Genomic DNA, 21341 nt, shown 5'->3' with positions numbered 1-21341 from the left:
CGATCTCCCCCTGCAGAAACCATGTTGGGTTGTTTTCAAAAGTTCGTTTCTTTCCAGATGTTCATCGATGTGTTCTTTAATCAGTGCTTCCGTCAGTTTCCCCGGAACCGAAGTCAAACTCACTGGTCTGTAGTTTCCCGGGTCACCTCTTGATCCCTTTTTAAAGATGGGCGTGACATTGGCTATCTTCCAATCCTCCGGGATCATGCCTGTTTTCAAGGATAGGTTGCAAATTTGCTGCAGTAGTTCCGCTATCTCCTCCTTTAATTCCTTCAGAACCCTGGGATGGATTCCGTCCGGACCCGGGGATTTGTCAGTTTTAAGTTTTTCTATCTGCCTGTGTACATCATCAAGGCTCACTTCCATGGATGTTAATTTTTCTGCTTGATTTCCATTGAATATTTGTTCAGGTTCCGGTATGTTGGTTGTGTCTTCGTTTGTAAATACAGACGAGAAGAACATGTTGAGTCTTTCTGCGACTTCTTTCTCCTCCTTCACCGCTCCCTTCCTGTCTCCTTCGTCCAGCGGTCCTACCTCCTCCCTAGCTGGCTGTTTCCCTTTAACATATCTGAAGAACGGTTTGAAATTTCGTGCCTCCCTGGCTAGCCTCTCTTCATACTCTCTTTTGGCTTTTCGAACCACACGGTGACATTCTTTTTGATACTTCCTGTGCTCCTTCTGGTTCCCTTCAGTTTTGTCCTTTTTCCATTCCCTAAATGAATTTTTCTTATTGCCTATCGCTTCCTTCACTATTTTAGTCATCCATACTGGGTCTTTTGTTCGACCCTTTTTGCACCCCTTTCTGAATCTGGGGATGTTCAGATTTTGTGCCTCGCTCACTGTGTCTTTGAAAAAAGACCAGGCATGTTCTACTGTTTGCCATTTTTTGGAAGTGTTCCTAAGTTTCTTCCTTACCATTTCCCTCATTGCTTCATAGTTTCCTTTCCTGAAGTTGAAAGATGTCGCTATGGTTCTCTTTCCGTTCGGTATGCCTACTTCAACCTTGAACTTGATCATATTATGATCACTGTTTCCCAACGGTCCCACTACTTCCACTTCCTTTGCAGGTCCCCTTAGTCCATTTAGGATTAAATCCAGAGTGGCATTTCCTCTCGTCGGTTCTCTAACAAGCTGCTCCATGAAGCAATCTTGTATAGCCTCCAGGAATTCTGTCTCCCTAGCGCATCTTGAGCTTCCAAGACTCCAGTCTATCCCAGGATAGTTGAAGTCTCCCATAACAACTGTGCAACCACTTTTGCATTCTCGCTTCATCTCGGCATCCATTTCTTTATCGCTATCTCCGGTTTGCCCGGGTGGACGATAGTATAGGCCCATCTTTATTTCATGCCCTTTCCTACCTGGTATTTTAACCCATAGCGATTCCAGTTTGTTGATCATCTCCGCTGTGTCCATTCTTGTCGATTGTATGCTTTCTTTTACGTATAGGGCTATTCCTCCTCCTTTCTGACCTGACCTATCCCGGCGATAGAGCTTGTACCCCGGCAGTGCTGTATCCCATTTGTTTTCCTCATTCCACCACGTTTCAGAGATTCCAATGATGTCTATGTCCTCTGCATTGGCCATGGCTTCTAGCTCCCCCATTTTGTTTCTTAAACTCCTTGCATTAGTATATATGCAGTTTAGATCCTGGCATTTTGTCGTCTTCATTTCTTTTCCCTGTGCTTCAGTCTTTGGTGTCTTCTCTTTTGCTACAATCTTTCTAACCTCCTCTTCTGGGTTAGTTGACTCCTGTAATTTGTCTCTTGTTTCTTCCCTGCCTTTTTTCCCCTTAGTATCTTCACGGGATACCTTCTTCCGAATCATCGACGCTAGGTCGACTGTCGGCTTTCCCCTTTCTCTTAGTTTAAAGCCTGTTCTATTCCTCTCTTGATGTTGTTTGCTAGAAGTCTTGTTCCCGCCACGCTCAGGTGCAGTCCATCTCTCCTGTAGAGCTTGCTCTTGCCCCAGAACGTTGTCCAGTTCCTCACGAAGTGGAACCCTTCTTCCTCACACCATCTCCTCATCCATGCATTTATTGATTGTAGTTCTTCCTGCCTTTTCACATCTGCCCTCGGTACCGGTAGGATCTCTGAGAATGCTATCTTCTGGGTCCTCATCTTCAGTTTCCTTCCTAGAATCTTGAACTGTTCTATCAGCGTGCCTCTTCTGTAGTCTCTCCTGCTGACATCATTCGTCCCGATGTGGATCATTACTGCGGTCTCTTCCGTCTCCGCTCCTTCCAGGACCTTCCCAATTTTGTCCACGATGTCCTTGGTTCTCGCTCCTGGGAGGCAGGTCACCAGTCGATCCTCTCTTCCTCCTGCTATGTGGCTGTCCACATGCCTCAATATCGAGTCTCCCACCAGGATCGCTGACTTTCCCTTCTTCAATTTTCTTATCGGTCTCAGGTCAATGTCCTCGGTGTGCTTAGCTCTCTCTTCTTCTGGGCATCGACTAGCCAATTCTTCCCCCTCGTGTGGTATTCTTCTGTGGGTGTCTTCTTTGAGGTCATCTGCTTCTTGCTCCCCCTTCCAAGTTGGTGTTGCATCATCTCTCATCTGGAGTTCGTTCTCTTCCACCCTCCTCCTGTATGCTTCCTCAATGAATTCCTCAAGTTCCCTGACTTCCTTCTCGATGTGTTTCTCACTCCTGAAGTCTTCAAATGCCCTGGTAGGGTCCTCCGTGGTGTAAAGTCCTTCTAGCTCCTGTATCTTGTCCTCAAGTCGCTTGACTTCTTTCTTCAAGCTTTTCAGCTCCTGACACCGACTGCATACGTATGACTGTCTCCCCGAGGGGAGGTAGTCATACATATGACAGTCCGCGCAGAACACTGGAAAGCTCATCTTCTGGTTACCTTCTGCTTCCATCGGGGTTACTACTTTAAGAAAACAGATAAGTTTACGTGTTCCTTCGGTGCCTGCTTCCTTCTGCACCTGCTTCTTGCTTTACTGCCTTCTGCCTTTGTATGGACTGCCTACGCTCTACCTTTCCTTACTTTTGTTTGTGTGATTGTTCTTTCTGTGCCTGGTGCCTTTGCACAACCTTGCCTAACTTTTGCTTGTGTGTGGTTGTTCCTTCTGTATCTGCTTCTTGCCTTGCTGCTTTCTTGTGTGTGTTGTCTTTTCTCTTCCTTACCTTACTGCTGCTTGTGTGTTCGTCTCTTCTGCGCTGCTTGCCACTTCCTCACCTTTCAGTCCTTCCCTGTGCTCTTGGGTGTAGTGACTTGGCCCTTCTTGAGGCCCTTTGCAAAGGCGCTCTCGCTAAGGCGAGCGCCTTTGCCGCTCGCCTAACGGCTGTGCGCCGTTGGCTCCGCCCCCTTTTATGGGGGGTTCAGGTGCTGACTCCTCTGACGCGGTGGGGGTGGGCGGAGCTAACTCTCGCCCAGCCCCTAGCCTCCTGCTCTCCTCTGTCTCCCTCCTCTGCTCGTTTTTGCTTCTAAAACTGCTTTTCTCCCTTGCTGCTTCTACTCCTCTTGCCTGATGCTGTGCACCACGTTCGTCGTTGGCTCCGCCCCCTTTTATGGGGGGTTCGGGTGCTGACTCCTCTGACGCGGTGGGGGTGGGCGGAGCTAACTCTCGCCCAGCCCCTAGCCTCCTGCTCTCCTCTGTCTCCCTCCTCTGCTCGTTTTTGCTTCTAAAACTGCTTTTCTCCCTTGCTGCTTCTACTCCTCTTGCCTGATGCTGTGCACCACTCTCGATGAGCTATGTGGAATCAAAAGCCTATCTATAAATGCCGGAGTGTTGGTCTGTATAGTTTTGAAGACTAGAAGGGCTATTTTATATGTAATCCTATATGTTATTGGCAACCAGTGAGCTTTTTGCAGTAAAGGTGTGACATGGTCAAATTTCTTTGAGCCTGAAATTATCTTTATTGCTGTGTTTTGTATAAGTTGAAGACGCCTTATGTCTTTTAAATATGCCCCTTTTAATAAAGAATTGCAATAATCTAATTTAGATATTACAAGAGAATGAACTAGTGTATTAAGGGAGAATTTATCAAGGAGGGGGACTAGTGATCGTATCATCCTCAACTTAAAGAAATAATTTTTGACCAATGCACTGATGTGTGAACGAAACATGAGTTTATTAGGAGAGAGGGGCATAGAAAGAATGCAGATACCATATGGAGGGGTGGAGGGCAGACAGTGGATGGAAGAGGCAGATGCTGGATTGAAGAGACAGAGGGCAGACGCTGGATGGAAGAGAGTGAAAAGAAGATGAAAGCAGAAACCAGAGACGACAAAAGGTAGAAAAAATAATTTTATTTCTATCTTGTGATTAGAATATATCAGATTTAAAATATGTATCCTGCTAGAGCTGATGTTAGACATAACTGGGGAGTGCAAAGCCCAGGCAGTGTGTCTTTAGCTTCCAGCTGGCTTAGGGCTCTCTCTGACCAGGAGGCAGTTGCCCTAGTTCCACTCCCCTAACACCATTCCTGCCATGTGTGTCTGTGGTATTCTGTTAGCATGATATTTGTGTAGCATTCTGTAATAATTTGGCTTATTCAATTTTCTTGATAGTAGAGGGGATATATGTGAAGGGGAGGGGAGACGGAGGTTTTGTTGATCCTTGCCCTGTATTATTTATATTTATAAAATGACAATTGTACAGAATATTGTTTCTTTTTATGTTCATATTTTGTATGTTTTTATGTTCATATTTTAATAAAATATGTTCAATATAAAATCATAACTATTTGAGGCTTGTGCGGATGGGATCAGATGGTTAACGGGACCGAGCTCGCGGGGATGGGGTGGCAATGGGGTTTTTAAAAATTTCAGTCTTATTAGTTTGCCGGTCCACGAAATAATTATTTTATTTCCGCCGGTCCATAGGTGTAAAAAGGTTGAAGAACACTGGACTAGATGTATGAAGGAATTTATTCCATTTTGTCTCTATGGGAAAGTTATTTAACACTGTACACCCAACTAAGAATCTACTAAGTCAAAACTACTAATGGTTTAACACCTAGCAGATGACATCTTATAGACCTGCTATAGAAAACATTTACAGTCATCTGTGAGAATAAATTTTCAGCATTTTGTGTGTGCAATGAATCAGTGCCAACATCAGCAAAATATACTGTTATAAAAACAGCTTTTGTCATCATTGAAAAGATCAAAGATTACTACTGAAACAACTGAAGCCTTATGAGTGACTAAACAATAAGCTTAAATTTTAAGTGCTCACACTTAGGGAAAAAGAGGTTCACTGACTAGGATAGGTCTAATAGAACTGCAGCATTTCAGATATTTCTATAATAGGGAACATGCAGACAGATTTAGAAATGGAAGTAAAGAAACTGGAATATAAAATTATGTCCTACCTGTTAATTTTCTTTCCTTTAGACGCAGATGAATCCAGAGACCAGTGGGATAGCACATACCTACCAACAGGTGGAGATAGAGCCCTGATTTTCAGGAGTATACCTGGATGGAACTCCCTCTTGCCAATCAGTACTGCTCTTGCCCAAGCATCTGGTACAATGCAGCCGCAGCTCAAAAAAAACTTTCCCATAAGAGAACCAGAACAATAATAATAACAATAGCCAATCTACACCAACACTAGCACTCTCCCCTCCCCGCCAGGGGAGTCACCTCAGAATCTAGCCCGGGGGAGGGGCAGCTCTGGATTCATCTGCTGTGTCTAAAGGAAAGAAAATTAACAGGTAGGACATAATTTTACATTCTTTAGCGCCAGCTGCAGATGAATCTAGAGACCAGTGGGATGTAGCAAAGCAACTCATATTGGGTGGGACTAAAGTGCGGCCTTTGCAATGACTGAAGCCCTGAAAGATGCCTCTGCTTGCTCAGCCACATCCAAGCGGTAATGTCTAGAGAAAGTGTTCGAGGGTGACCATGTGGCCACTCTGCAAATCTCCCTGGTTGAGTGAGCATGAAGGGCTTCCAGTAGCCGTTTGCCTGCTACCAAATAAGCGGAAGAAATAGCCTCTTGGACGCACCGAGCTACTGAGGCTTTCGAGGCCACCAGGCTCTTCCTAGGCCCTGAAAATAGAACAAAGAGATGATCCGACTTCTGAAAGTCATTAGTAACCTGAAGATAGTGCAAGAGAACTCTGCGCATATCCAGTAAATGTAAAGACAGAAACCGTGACCCCCACTCTTCCTCCCTAAAGGCAGGAAGGAAGAGAGCCTGATTGATGTGAAAAGGCAAAACCACCTTAGGCAGAAATGAAGGAACCGTCCAAATCAAGACCCCGATTCCGAAAAGCGTAAGAACAGATCCCTGCAAAACAGAGTTTGCAATTCGGACACATGCCTCGCCGAGGCCATAGCCACCAGAAAAATCACCTTCAAGGCATCCACTGAAATGCCAGGGTCCACTGAGGAATTCTGAGGTGAAGTCTTCCTGCTCCTCCATATCAGTGAGACACATGATGGTACTCCTGGGTCAAATGGCCTCCACAGTACATGTGACTATGTGTACTGTGAAGGCCATGTGACCCAGGAGTACCATCATGTGTCTTGCTGATATGGAGGAGCAGGAAGATATTGTGTGACAGAGTTGAAGGAGGACTTCCAGACGTTGTTGTGGAAGGAATGCTCTGAGTTGGATAGTATCCAGAACAGCTCCAATGAATTGTAGATTCTGAGAGGGCTGAAGTTGGAATTTGGGAAAGTTGATTTTGAATCCCAAACTCTGTAGGAACCACGTAGTCCATTGGGTCGTTACAATAACCCCTTGAGATGTTGAATCTTTGATGAGCCAGTCGTCTAGGTAGGGAAATACCTGAAGACCATGGTTTCTGAGAGCTGCAGCTAGCACTACCAGGCATTTTGGTGAACACTCTGGGAGATGAAGCCAGGCCAAAGTGCAGCACTCTGTATTGATAATGCAGATTCTCCACCCGAAATCTGAGATATTGGCGGGAGGCCGGATGAATGGGAATATGAGTATAAGCCTCATTGAGATCCAGAGAGCATAACCAGTCGTTCTGATCTAGGAGGGGATAAAGGGATGCCAGGGATAACATGCAAAATTTTTTTAAGACTAAAAATTTGTTGAGAGCCCTGAGATCCAGAATGGGCCACAGATCGCCCGTCTTCTTCGGAACAAGGAAGTAACGGGAGTAAAACCCCCTGTTCTGCTGTTCCAAAGGAACTGGTTCAATGGCATGGAGGCGAAGCAGAGCTTGAGCTTCCTGAAGAAGAAGGGTGGTCTGGGATGGATTGGAAGGATATTCTCTTGGAGGAAGCTCTGGTGGAACCTGAGTGAAATGAAGAGAGTATCCTTTCCTGATGATTGACAGCATCTAGAGGTTGGATGCGATTGTCTCCCATCGGTGATAAAAATGATGGAGACGACCTCCAATAGGGTGAACATAGTCCAGAGACAGAACGGTGGAGGTTATGCTCTGTTTTAAACAGTCAAAAAGGCTGCGTAGCCTTAGGTACAGCAGAAGGTTGAGATTTCTGTTGCTTCTGATTCTGCTGTTTCTTGGGAGGAGGGCGAGTGTAAGGAGCCGCTCTAGGAGCAAAACGCTTCTGGTAAATAAGAGGAGGGTGTGCAGGCTTGGCAGGAACTGGCTTTGGCTTAGGTTTGACAACAGAAGCAAAGGATTTTTCATGCTCAGACAATTTCTTGGTGGCTGCCTCAATAGATTCGTCGAAGAGGTCATTGCCTGCACAAGGAATATTAGCCAAGCGGTCCTGAAGATTAGGATCCATATCAATGGTACAAAGCCAGGCAAGGCGGCGTATTGCTACAGAACAAGCAGCCGCCTGGCAGACAACTCAAAGGCATCATAGGAGATATAATCTGAGTTGTGATAGAGAAGCTATGACTTCTTGAAATTCAAAATGTTTTTGAATATCTAAATAACTGAGAAATTTAGGCAAAAGAGCAATAAGGAACTCAAAATAAGTGATAAAATGGAAATTGTATTTAAGGACTTTAGAGGACATCATGGCATTTTGATAGATGCGACTTCTGAATTTGTCCATAGTTTTCCTTTGCCTTCCAGGAGGAACGATAGTATAAGGATGACTCCACAAGTAGGGATTGGTGAGATAACTGTGAATTCTCAAATCCTTTGCAATGAAGAGTTTTATATCTGGAGTCTAATTTGCCTGGAACAGCTGGAATTGCATAAGGAGTCTCCAGGCATCTGGTAAAGTCTGAGATAAAAGCTTGTGAAGAGGAAGCTTAAGTGACTCTGCTGGAGGTTGAGGAAGATGCATGACTTCGAGATACTCAGAGTATTTGGAACCAGCATCCAATTGAAGGTCCAAGTCAACAGCCATCTGATGAAGAAAAGAGGAGAAAGATAGCTGATCTGCCAATGCCTTGCCTCGAGAAGGACTCGAGGTCGTCGAGGCAGCCAGAGTTGAAGATGAAGCTTCGTCAGGAAAAAAGGTATCAAAAGAATAGGTGGACTTGGATGAAGCAATCGAAACTGCTGAGTCCTCGATGTGTGGAAGTGGAGACTTCGATCGAGGTGTCAATGGTCTAGTAGAACTGGAAAGTGTAGATCGAGGCTTAGTTGAAGAAGGACGCTCTTTGGAAGAAGAGCTATGCCTGGAAGTATGCCTCGAGGAAGGCCTCGATCGTCGGTGAGAATGGTGCTTGGAAGCAGGTCTCGAAGATCGAGGAGACTTCGCCCCGGAGATGGAAGCAGTCGATGCCACCAAGGAATGGATAGGGCTGTCACCCATACATGAGAATAGGCTGCCTGCTTGTCCTGGGATAAGGGAAAGTCCTTCTGGCTGTTGAATTCAGAGCGTGAAGGTTTTATGAAAGAAGATCTCAGTTCTGAGTGAACTGGAAAATAAATATGTTTTGGGTTTTGTTTTTTTTTTAAAAAGATCTTTGAAGTAGAAACAAGAAAACAAGTCTGCCAGGGCCACCAAAAAGATGGAAGAATGATGGTGGTTAGGTGTCAGTCAAGTGCGAGAACAACTAGAGTGTGAAAAAGTAGTTGTTGAAGCCACAAGTTGGATTTTTACCCATGGCAGTAAGCATTTAGATAGGGCTAACAACATCTAGAGTAATTTTCTGTCCATCAGCAGAAATGCATACCAGAACATGTTTGTGCAACTTAGAAGAAAATCATCCTCCACTAGCTATAAGGAAAACAATGTGGAGGAAAACTGAAGCAACGCAAGACCATTAGGAGATTCAAAAAGGTCCATAGTAGAAATTCCCCAAGGGGAGAGGATCTGGTGCCAGGCGGTGGAATGGAAAGTCCATTAGCACATTGGAAAAAAGTACTGAGTAAGTAGAAATACAGCAATGAGAAAGAAGCAGGGCAAGATTGCTCTCTGCCCTGTGACATTTCCAACCCTAATGCTGGACCTATCACGTTTAAACCTCAGCTAAAAAGTTTCTCAAAAGCAGGAAAGCACTTGAACATAGCCTCAGACTTCAGAAGCCAGGGCTGCCAATCTTGAGGAAAATGACACAGAACACACTCTTATGCAAGAACCTGATAGTAACACAGGCTCACCTAGAAAGCTCAGGCAGTTCCCAAGAGGTAGTTTACCAAATGAACAAAGAGGGAGCCAGAGAGCTCACAAACCTGTTCCTTAGCCATACAGGTTTGGGTGTGGTTCCACTAAACATACACAGAGAGGCAGCACAGGAGAAGCTAGCAGAGAAAACTCTCAGTGCCAGGCAAGGTCAAGAGCCAGAGCCTTTGGAATGGCAAGACCTGCAGCAGCTGAGTCCAGTAGAGTGTGGAGACCAAGAGGAAAGCATGGAGGTGTCTGAAGTTATGGTAACTCCTAGGGAAATGCTTAGGAGATACCTGGTGAAAATTTTACAAGTTCCAGAGGAAACTCTGCCACCTTTTTCCCAAGTGTATTATTTGCCTAATAAAGGAGGGAACCAATTACAGACAAAGTTGACAGATCAAGCATTATTAAATGTTTCGGAAATTTTGGAAACGTCTGATAGAGACATTGCTATACCATCTACGATGATATTAACAGTAGCTCTTTCAATTGATAAAATGTGGTTATTGAGGATCTTCTTTAAAAACAAACAAAGAGTTTCTTGGATGTAAAATTCAAATGTTTCTTGATCTTTCAAGAGAAACTCAAAAGCGTCGGAGAGAATTTCTTCTCTTGAGACCAGCAAGTGTATTATTTACCACCGTTCAGTCAAATATGTTTTCTTTGAACCTCAACAATTAAGTGCTTTCTTGGTAGTGTCCCGGCTAGATGAAGGAAAAAAGTGCTCAATAGTTAATGAAGTTGCTCCTACCCCAGCACTATCTGTAATTCATCTTGCTATATTGTTGTATTTTCTTTTTTTTACTTTTCGCCTATGTGTAATTTTGGAATCATAGGTTGAGGACTTGAGCGAGTAAGTCAATTTTTTTTTCTTAGTTTTTATTTCTCTTTGTAAATTGTATTAAGGTATGATTTACACTTTATGAAGTTGTATTCAGACTACCTCACTTTCTGTACAAGTTTTTTTTGCTTGGTATGTAATAATGAAGTTATAAATAAATAAATAATAATAATAAAAAAAAAGCCCCCAAAGAAAAAAATGTTCCTCTACTTTTTTTTTTTTTAAAGAAGTAAACTTAAAAATAAGTTAAGAATAAAAGAAAAAAATGCGTGAGGGGGAAAGGCAAATGGCAAAAAACTGAACAACGCCCAGAGACACGAATTTATAGCTCTGCGGAAAACTAAGAACTGAGGAGCCTGTGTCGGCAGGAAGGCACTTGCGTATGTGCGGTGCAGGCAGTTTGTGAACTGTAAGTTCTTACAGTGGTGATGCACTTTTAAAGCTCCGTGGATGACATCACCCACATTTGAGACTATGCTGCCTGCTTGTCTTGGGATAAGATAGTATACTCAATTGCAAAGTTGAATTAGGTTGTCCTGTCTTGGTTGAGGCAGGAACGTCCTGAGCTGAATGGTATCGAGCAGGGCTCCGATGAACTGTAGAGTTTGAAAGGGTTGAAGATGGGATTTTGGAAAGTTTTGGAAGGAACTTTTGGAAGGACGATGAAGAGGAGGACCGATGAGAGTCCCCCTTACGCTTCAAAGCATGAAATCAACATGATGAGGTATGATGATATCTTAAAGTTGATAGTCCTAAAGAACAGCATTGGTGCTTCGAAGTAGAAGATTGATGCTTCGAAGAGAAGCATCAGTGAGCCAAGCGAGAACATCGATGTGAAGATCTATGTCTTGAACGTCGTCTAGAAGGGGACCGGCTGTGTCTCACAGGAGATTCCTGAGTTTGATGCTCCAAGGGATAGCTGACAGCGGTACCTTGAGGCCTTGTTATGCTATACTCAAGCTGGGCCGGTACCGAGGGAGTCTATGCTAGCACCGGCATGCAGTGCAATTTGAATATATTACAGCTCCCTCTGAAAGAACTCATCAGGTTTCTCCTTGAAACAAGCACAAGTACTGATGGCTCAACAGCCAGTACCAGGTTGTCTCGGAGTGGGTAGCCTCAATGAGGATGCACACTGTATAGGAGAGACAACCTGTGAAACTGGAGATCAGTGGCATTGCTGCTTGGTCTGCATCAAAGGACTCAATGCTGTAGAGACCTGCGACGCTTGTTTGGAAGCAGGTGGCTTCCTAGATGTTGGAATTTCTTGTGATGTTGATGTCGAAACCGATGCCGGAGTCTTTGATGTCGCTGCCTGGGAAGATTTGGCTATATCCATGGCAGTGCCAAACAACTGCTCATGTTGAGCGCAACGGGCTTTAAAAGAGCGGAACTTTAAAGTTGAACAGCGAGAACAAGTTTCAATTCTGTGTCCAGGGCCTAGACACTGTAAACACCATTTATGAGGGTCTGCAACAGAAATAGATGGCTGACACTTGTTACCCTTTTTAAAACCCGTCAACAATCAAGACATAGACAGAAAAATTACTTCAGCAACATTGAACTCAATTATCCCTGAAATGTATGAGGGAAAAGAAAGGAAAAAGAAATGAAGAAAAAATACACGAAGTGGGAAGGCAAACTGAGTCCAGCCAAACTGTATTTCTTCATTTGGCATGAAAACGAAGAACTGAGGTGCTGCGAGCCTCAGCAGGCAGGGAGGCAGTCATGCATGCGAGGTGCGGGTAGTCACAAAATTTCCTAAAACAAAGTGACAGTTCACTTTTCACAATGTCCATACCGGGCTCCATGGATGATGTCACCTATATATGAGAACATGATGCCTGCTTGTCCTAGGATACATGCTGCCTACTTGTTCTGGGATAAAAATAAACATCCTTTATTTCTTTTTCTCAATTCATTTTCCATTACACATCACTCACACATTATTTCTACTACTCCTAAGCAGCAGCAATATTATAATTTCTATAAGTGTAACAAACCAAACTGACAGACTATCTTAATCCAGCAATACTGACTTATTTGTGTGGAGCAGCAATTTATTTTTAATATATTTAGATTGCTGCTTTCTAGCAGAACTTTCCATCTACCGTATTTTCACGTAGATAACGCGCACCCGTGTAAAACGCGCACACGGGTATAGCGCGCGGAAAACACAAATTTATGTACAGAAATTTTTATATAACGCGCACACCCGTATACCGCGCATGCTGTCCGACTCTCCTTTCGCCCGCCCCGACTCTCCTCTGGCCACCCCGACTCTCCTTTCGCCTGCCCTGACTCTCCTCTCCCCCTTGAAGTCCTGTCCCCACCCTGAAAACCTGATGCCCCCCCCCGACGTCCGATTCACCCCAACGCAGGACTGCTCACACCCCCCCCCCGAAGGACCGCCCGCACGCACTCCCACCCGCACCCCCCCCCTGAAGGACCGCTCGCACCCCCCCCGCCCCCCGACCCCCCCCCCCCCATCATGTAGAAGCTCCTACCGGTGTCCTGCTGCTTTCTCTTGGCGGTCCCGGCCCTTCCGTGAGCCCTGCGCCTGCGCTGCTTCCTCTTCCAGCGGTTCGCCCTTTCTCTAACGTCAAGCCCTCTTGCCCCGCAGACTCCCCGACACGATCTTGCCCCAGCCAACCGCGGCACCCCCGACACGATCGGGGCAAGAGGGAGCTCAAGCCCTCTTGCCCCAGCCAACCGCGGCACACCCCCGACACGATTGGGGCAAGAGGGAGCTCAAGCCCTCTTGCCCCCCCCCCCCCGACACGATCGGGGCAAAAGGGAGCCCAAGCCCTCTTGTCCCGCCGACTCCCCATCTCCCCGACAATATCGGGCCAGGAGGGAGCCCAAACCCTCCTAGCCACGGCGACCCCCTACCCCCACCCCGCACTACATTACGGGTTGGGCCCATGTGCCTCAGGCCCCGCCCCCAGGAGGGACCTAAGGCTCCCAGGTCTATTCTGATTGGCCCAGGTGCCTTAGGCCCCACCAGGAGGCAGAGCTTCGGGACGGATGGGCCAATCCGGCCTCATTCCGTCGTTGGCTGCCTGCCGGACAGGCGGGCTTGGCTCCCGTCTGTCCGGCCAACTACACAAAGGTACGGGGAAGGGGGGTGGGGGTGTCGTGGGGGTCGGCCAGGGGGGTCGCGGGTCGGCTGGAGGGGGCGGTCGGAGGTTCTTGGGGGGGCGGTCGTTGGGGGGAGGGGGTTTGCGTCGAGGGCAGGAGGGCCTGGGATCCCTCCTGCCCGTAATGTAGTGCGGGGTGGGGGTAGGGGGTCGCCGTGGCCAGGAGGGTTTGGGCTCCCTCCTGGCCCGATATTGTCGGGGAGTTGGGGAGGCGGCGGGGCAAGAGGGCTTGGGCTCCCTTTTGCCCCGATCGTGTCGGGGGTGACGCGGTTGGCTGGGGCAAGAGGGCTTGAGCTCCCTCTTGCCCCGATCGTGTCGGGGGTGCCGCGGTTGGCTGGGGCAAGAGGGCTTGAGCTCCCTCTTGCCCCGATCGTGTCGGGGGTGCCGCGGTTGGCTGGGGCAAGAGGGCGGGAGTGCGTGTGAGCGGTCCTTCAGGGTAGGGGTGCGGGTGCGGGTGGGAGTGCGTGCGAGCAGTCCTTCAGGGTGGGGATGCGGGTGCGGATGGGAGCGCGTGCGAGCGGTCCTTGGGGGTGCGGGTGCGTGCGAGCGGTCCTTCGGGGTGGGGGTGCGAGTGGTCCTGCGGCGGGGGGGGGGGTGAATCGGACGTCGGGGAGGGGGAAACTATGTAAAAAAAATTTTGTACAACACACTCACGCATATACCACGCAAGGTTATGCACGGTTTGTAAAAACACGTATAACGCGCGCGTTATATGCGTGAAAATACGGTACTTATTCTGTTCAGGCTTGTCTTGATTTTCTCTGGTTCATATAGAAACTTGTCCTCTGGTTATAAAAAACATACTAGAGTGACTTAGAGTTTGTGTTTTAATGACTACCTTAGAACCAATGTTATCCAATTCTGGTGTTCTATGGTATGAGAATATTAAGATGATGATCACTCAATAGAGCAGGTCTTTGTACTGCCAGCTGACTAAAATCTGTTTTCCAGTCTAATCACAGCAGTTAAAACAAAAGGAACCTGGAAGAGAAGGGAGTTAGGCCAGGATCAGCAGTACCTCTGTTTCAGAAATTAGCTGATTTATCTTCTTGCAAGTGTAGAAGGGTGCCACCTCCACGTGTGCAACCCGCCAGTCTGCACCACGTGGTGTATCCAGAATCTTGTCATGTTTTTTCAGAATTTTACGGAATCCTGTGAAGTTTAAATTCTACAGAAAGAGAAAAATCACAATTAAAGCTCAGTAATTTTTTTGGAAGTGGTAATAATAAATCACTTAGACCAGGGGTGCCCACACTTTTTGGGCTTGCGAGCTACTTTTTAAATGACCAAGTCAAAATGATCTACCAACAATAAAATTAAAAAAAAACACAAAGCACACTGTATGCATAGAAAATGTTAATCATCATTCCTATTCCAGGGTTTTTCAAAGAGGTCAAAGCAGATGACTCTAAGCACTATCACCTCAGTAACAACCATACAAAAATAGACAAATATACCCCCTCCCTTTTTACTAAACCACGATAGCAGTTTTTAGCGCAGGGAGCTGCGCTGAATGCCCAGCGCTGCTCTCGACACTCATAGGCTCCTTGCGCTAAAAACCTCTATTGCGGTTTAGTAAAAGGGGACCTTAGTGTAAAATATAGACAGCAGATATAAATTCAGACACATTTTGATCACTAAATTTAAAATAAAATCATTTTCCCTACCTTGTCTGGTGATTTCATGAGTCTCTGGTTGCACTTTCTTCTTCTGACTGTGCATACAATCTTTCTTCCCTTCTTTTAGCCTGTATGCTTCCTCTCCTCCAGACCTCATTCCTTCCCCCAACTTTTCCTTCCTCTTCCCTGCCCTTTCTTTCTCTCTGCCTCCCTTTCTTTTTTTTCTGTTTCTCTTCTTTCCTTCTGTCTCCCTGCCTGACCTTTTTCTTTCTTTCTCCCTGCCCTCCCCCAAGCCACTGCCACTGCCATTACCATCGGGGACCAGGACCCAAATGCCACCAATAACAGGCCCCAAGCTCTCCCTGCTTCGGCCAACCAGCATTCCTCTCCCCGACGTCAATTCAGCCGTCGGGAAGAGGAAGGCTGATCAGCCCAAGATCGTGATCAACCTATTGGGGGAAATGCTGCCGGGTCCTGCCTTTGCGGAAACAGAAAGTAGGCAGGACCCGGCAGGAACAAGAACAAATGCTTCACTAACCTGTCTCCCGCATTAGCCCGTAGCGAACGCTTGCTTCAGGGCTCTCAACATGTGCGTGCCGGCTTCTCTTCTCCCCTCCCCCCCCGGACATAACTTCCGGTTTCGGAAGGAAGAGAAGAGAAGCCGGCACGCACACGTTAGAGCCCGGAGCATAAGTTCGCTACGGGCTGAAATCTCCAAGCCGGTTTTTTGGGGTTTTTTTAATGTTCAGCAGCGGCAGATGACAGCTGGGCGAACCGCCCAGCTAAAAGGCCCTAGGGAGAACACTGGAGAGGAAGGCTGATCGGCCCGTAGATCAGGACGGCAACACGAGTGCGATCGACTTGAGTTGCCTTCCTGAGCTACTGGTCGATCGCGATCGACGCGTTGGGCACCCCTGACTTAGACCAATGGTCTCAAACCCACGACCCAAGAGCCACATGCGGCCCGCCAAGTATTATTTTGAGGCTCTTGGTATGTTTATCATAATCACAAAAGTAAAATAAAACAGTTTCTTATCATATGTCTCTTTAGCTATAAATTACAATATTATTAAGACTTAGCCAAAAGGAAAGATTTATAAACTACTAGCTGATGCCCCGGCGTTGCATGGGTATTTAATTATAGCAATAACACTGTAAATGGATTCAAATAAAGATACTTTATAGTGGTGAATGAAATTATTGTTTTACAGCTTAATAAAAAGTACAATATTCAAATTATAATGTGAAATATTTGACAAAATGAATACAATACAACTAACGCAAAATGTGATTATAAACAACATTTTAAGTTTCACCTCAGGAGCAAGACCTTATAAATTGTTGGGTGAACCCACCCTTGAGCAAGCAACATAGAGTTGTGAGCCGAGAGACCCCCAGAACATATCACCCCAGGTAGTGAGGGATCTGCATACCAAGTTTCGTTCAAATAGGTCAAGCCGTTTTTGATGTACTGTGAGAATGGCAGCTGTTTACATTGAAGGCACTGAAGGCACCAGTTGTGTGGGTCAGTGAGAGAGATCGGGCGTGCACACCGCTGGCACTTCTTGAAGCCCGGTTGAGGGGGCATGAAGGGAAACACGGCCTCCGCGAAATCAAACCCGGAGGCTTGGATGATTACAACAGGCCCCGCCGGGGCCGGATGCAAAAACGAAGGAAAAAAGACACGAGTTTTTTATTTATTTTTTTTTTTAGGAAATTTAGTCGAAAGACAATAGAATTAAAACAAAAATGAATCAAAAATCGCGAGCGGGAAGGCAAAAAAATCGAGTTTTCAACGGCCGTTGAAAGCACATGCGTCTTCTTCGCTCTGCGGAAACGAAGAAACTGGAGACCACGCACTCCTCCGTCGGGCGGGAAGGCACTCGCGCATGCGCGGTGCGGCCAACTAGAACTTTCTAGTTAAAAAGGTCCGTACCGGGGCTCCGTCGGTGACGTCACCCATACGTTAAGAATATGCTGCCTGCTTGTCCTGGGATAACTGATTTTCTGTTTGTAGCTCCGCCCACATGTGCAGGTGGGCTGCGAGACCCCCAGAACATATCACCCCAGGTAGTGAGGGATCTGCATACCAAGTTTCGTTCAACTCGGTCAAGCCGTTTTTGAATTACTGTGAGATTGGCAGCTTTTTACTTTTTTTCCATTGACATGAATGGGTGAAATCTGATTTTCTGTTTGTAGCTCCGCCCACGTGTGCAGGTGGGCCGTGAGACCCCCAGAACATATCACCCCAGGTAGTGAGGGATCTGCATACCAAGTTTCGTTCAACTCGGTCAAGCCGTTTTTGAATTACTGTGAGATTGGCAGCTTTTTACTTTTTTTCCATTGACATGAATGGGTGAAATCTGATGTTCTGTTTTTAGCTCCGCCCACGTGTGCAGGTGGGCCGCGAGACCCCCAGAACATATCACCCCAGGTAGTTGGAATTACTGTGAGAATGGCAGCTTTTTACATTTTTTCCATTGACATGAATGGGTGAAATCTGATGTTCTGTTTGTAGCTCCGCCCATGTGTGTAGGTGGGCCGCGAGACCCCCAGAACATATCACCCCAGGTAGTTGGAATTACTGTGAGAAGGGCAGCTTTTTACATTTTTTCCATTGACATGAATGGGTGAAATCTGATTTTATGTTTGTAGCTCCGCCCACGTGTGCAGGTGGGCCGCGAGACCCCCAGAACATATCACCCCAGGTAGTTGGAATTACTGTGAGAATGGCAGCTTTTTACATTTTTTCCATTGACATGAATGGGTGAAATCTGATGTTCTGTTTGTAGCTCCGCCCATGTGTGCAGGTGGGCCGCGAGACCCCCAGAACATATCACCCCAGGTAGTGCGGGATCTGCATACCAAGGTTCGTTCAAATCGGTCAAGCCGTTTTTGAATTACTGTGAGAATGGCAGCTTTTTACATTTTTTCCACTGACATGAATGGGTGAAATCTGATTTTCTGTTTGTAGCTCCGCCCACGTGTGCAGGTGGGCTGCGAGACCCCCACCAAGTTTCGTTCAAATCGGTCAAGCCGTTTTTGAATTACAGTGAGAATGGCAGCTTTTTATATTTTTTTCCATTGACATGAATGGGTGAAATCTGATTTTCTGTTTGTAGCTCCGCCCACGTGTGCAGGTGGACCGCGAGACCCCCAGAACATATCATCCCGGGTAGTGAGGGATCTGCATACCAAGTTTCGTTCAAATCGGTGAAGCCGTTTTTGCGTGATCGCGGCACATACACACACACATACATACATACACACATACCTCCGATTTTATATATACAAGTGGTGCCTCACACAACGAACTTAATTGGTTCCAGGAGCAAGTTTGTTATGTGAAACGTTCGTTATGTGAAACGCGTTTTCCCATAGGAATACATGTAAAAAAAAATAATTCGTTCTGCAGCATAAAATATGCTAAGATGATATAAAAAAGATAAATTTTTTGTTATTATTTTTATTTAGATACATCTAAAAACATACATCTCCCTGTCCTTTTACTTCCACTATCTTCCTATCCCATCTCTATTCCCTTTTGTCCCTCTCCCCATGATCAATCATCTCACCACCTCTCTCTGCCCTCACCCTCAGGGTTCAAGATTGCTTCCACTCTTTTTCCTGTTGTTCTCTCTGCCTGTCACCCTATGATTTAGCATCCCTTCTGCCCTTGTCCAATATTTCCCCTTCTCTCCCTCCCTCTCATCCCCTGCTCCAACATGTGCTTTCAGCGGCCTTCTCCCCCCTTAAGCGTCTTTTCTTCTCCACTCCACCTTTCCTCCTTCCCTGCCTCCACCTTTGTGGCGCTTTTGCACCCGACCGACAACAGAACAGGCCCGGTCGGACAAATCTCCCTGTCCTGTAGCCGCGAATCTAAATTACCTTCTTACAGCAGCTGGATTATTGAAGCTGCTGTAAGAGGTAATTTAGATTCGCGGCTACAGGGCAGGGAGGTTTGTCAGCCGGGCCTGTTGTCGGTCGATCGGGGGACCTGACCAGCTGTGCACATTCTTCGGGGCGGACCGCCCCCTCCCCCCTCTTTCGTTCGCCATTGCCTTCTTCCTACCTGCCCTGCCGCAGCCGCACACAGCCGACCGGAAGTCTTCCTGATGTCAGCGCTGACGTCGGAGGAAGGGAGGGCTTTGCTTAAGCCCTCCCTCCGATGTCAGCGCTGACATCGGGAAGATTTCCGTTCGGCTGTGTGCTGCGACAGGGCAGGTAAGGAGAAGGAGACTACCCTCGACCAACCCCGCTGCGATCCAACCCCGCAGGAACCCCGGAAGGATGCAGCTCGGGCGACTTCGTTGTGTGAAACGAAGTACGTTATACGGATCACGACATAAAGTTCGTTGTGCGCAGCGTCCGCTGTGCGAGGCGGCCGTTATGCGAGGCACCACTGTATATAGATAAAGAGTTTTACCTCATGCAAAATTGTCATTTCTTTAATAAGACATTAACTATTTTTCTGCAGCCCTCCAAGTACATACAAATCCAAAATGTGTCCCTGCAAAGGGTTTGATTTGAGACCACTGACTTAGACCATTTTTATTCAGATATCTTTGCCATTTCTACTCATCCACTCCCATCATTTAACTAAATTTGAGTACTGCTGTGCTGATCCTTACCTGGTACAGTGCTTCCACGGTCACACGCAGCTCCTGATTGGTGAGGTCTGACTTTAGTGCAGTAAGAGGCGGTCAGAGCATACCGTGAGTGATTTCCTTCACTCGCCAGCCCTCCAGCTGCCTTCTCCTGCCTCTCCGGCTGCCCTCTCCTGTCTCTCCCGCTAAAAACCGTATTCGCGGGTTTTCAACATTCGCGGGGGTTCCTAGAATGGAACCCCCGCAAATATTGAGGGAGTACTGTATATCTATTTGATATTTTGCTCACACCTTTTTCAGTAGCAGCTCAAGTTCAGCTACATTCGGGTACACTCAGTGGCATAGTGAGGGAGATTGGCATCCAGGGTGGTGGTAACTTCCATGCAGATAGAGTAGTGTGCGGTTATCACCCCTGTTCACTCTCCACCAGACTGCTCTTGTCAGGTATGTGGCCCTCGGTACCATTTCTTGGTTGTAGGTCAATTGCCACACCCCAACTATTTCCTGACACAAGGGGTAGGAACCCATACCCTTCTACTTGTTGATAGAGTACATAGCAACTTGATAGTCTTTGGATTAAAACATTTTGGTTTAACAACTAATCTCTGATAGCCTTTGGAGCAGTGGTTCTAAAACCTATCCTAGCCAGTCGGGTTTTCAAGATATCCTTAATGAATATACATGAGGCAGATTTGCATATAATAGAGGTGACAGGAATGCAAATCCGCTTCATGCATATTCATCAGGGATATATTGAAAACCTGACTGGCTGGGGGTCCCCCCAGGACAGGTTTAATAACCACTGCTTTAGAGCATTCCAAACTGCCTGCATCTCTAAGAGACTGATGAGCTGGGTCTCCTGAGCAGACTATTGTCCCTAAGTGTGAAGTCAATCTACATTGGCACCCTACACAGGTTGGATGCATCTGTGGTTGAATTTTTGGGGGAGCAGAATTTGGAATGGAAGACCAAGAGTCAAATTGCTTTGAATCAAACACCAGTGAAGCGACTGTACTAGCTCTAGGGTGATGGATGACATCCTCCAGATTCCTTGTGGCCTTGCACCATTGGCAAACTAGTCCTTTGTGCACCTTGCCATGGAGGTATACCATGGGTATGACATGCCTTATGGAGGCCAAGTTGTCTAACAGCCTCAACATCTGCTGATCTGTGACCTATTGCTGAGCTGAACTTGATGGGAGATGCAAATCAGCACATCTTCTTTCACCTGAGGAAGGTAGGCTCAAGCTTGAACCACGTCTAAAAGGGCTCCTAATTGCTGAACTTGAAGCAGGTAGTTGGGGCTACAAGGGTTCATTATCAACACCCTAATTGTTCTCTGCACTGATTCTTGAGCATCTTCCTTTGATGTGCTCTTTAACAGATAATTGTCCAGTCTGAGCAGTGAGGGGATACTGTGACTACAGGTTCCCCTGTAGTCTATGTGTTCCCCTTTGTCCATCTGACTGCTTATTCCCTGTACTTCTTTGAGGGAATAAGCAGTCAGATGGACAAAGGGGAACCCATAGACATCATTTACCTCGACTTTCAAAAGGCCTTTGACAAGGTAACACATGAAAGGCTGCTTAGGAAGCTGTGGAACCACGGGGTGGGCGGGGATGTACACAGATGGATCAAGCACTGGTTGTCAGGTAGACT

The 21341-nt window shown here is 46.6% G+C and overlaps 1 protein-coding gene across 1 annotated transcript in view; it reads right to left on the bottom strand.

Moving 5' to 3' along the window:
- The window catches only part of XPR1 (xenotropic and polytropic retrovirus receptor 1), a 391618-nt gene that overhangs the window by 103112 nt on the left and 267165 nt on the right, over positions 1-21341 (bottom strand). Inside the window, 1 exon segment of the mRNA XM_033916345.1 lies at positions 14475-14624. Within this exon segment, the coding sequence (XP_033772236.1) occupies positions 14475-14624 (150 nt within the window).

The sequence above is a fragment of the Geotrypetes seraphini genome, chromosome 12, assembly GCF_902459505.1.
Source record: "Geotrypetes seraphini chromosome 12, aGeoSer1.1, whole genome shotgun sequence".
NCBI lineage: Eukaryota > Metazoa > Chordata > Amphibia > Gymnophiona > Dermophiidae > Geotrypetes > Geotrypetes seraphini.
Note: the sequence above shows the minus strand (reverse complement) of the source record. Positions and strands in the feature narration are given on the sequence as shown.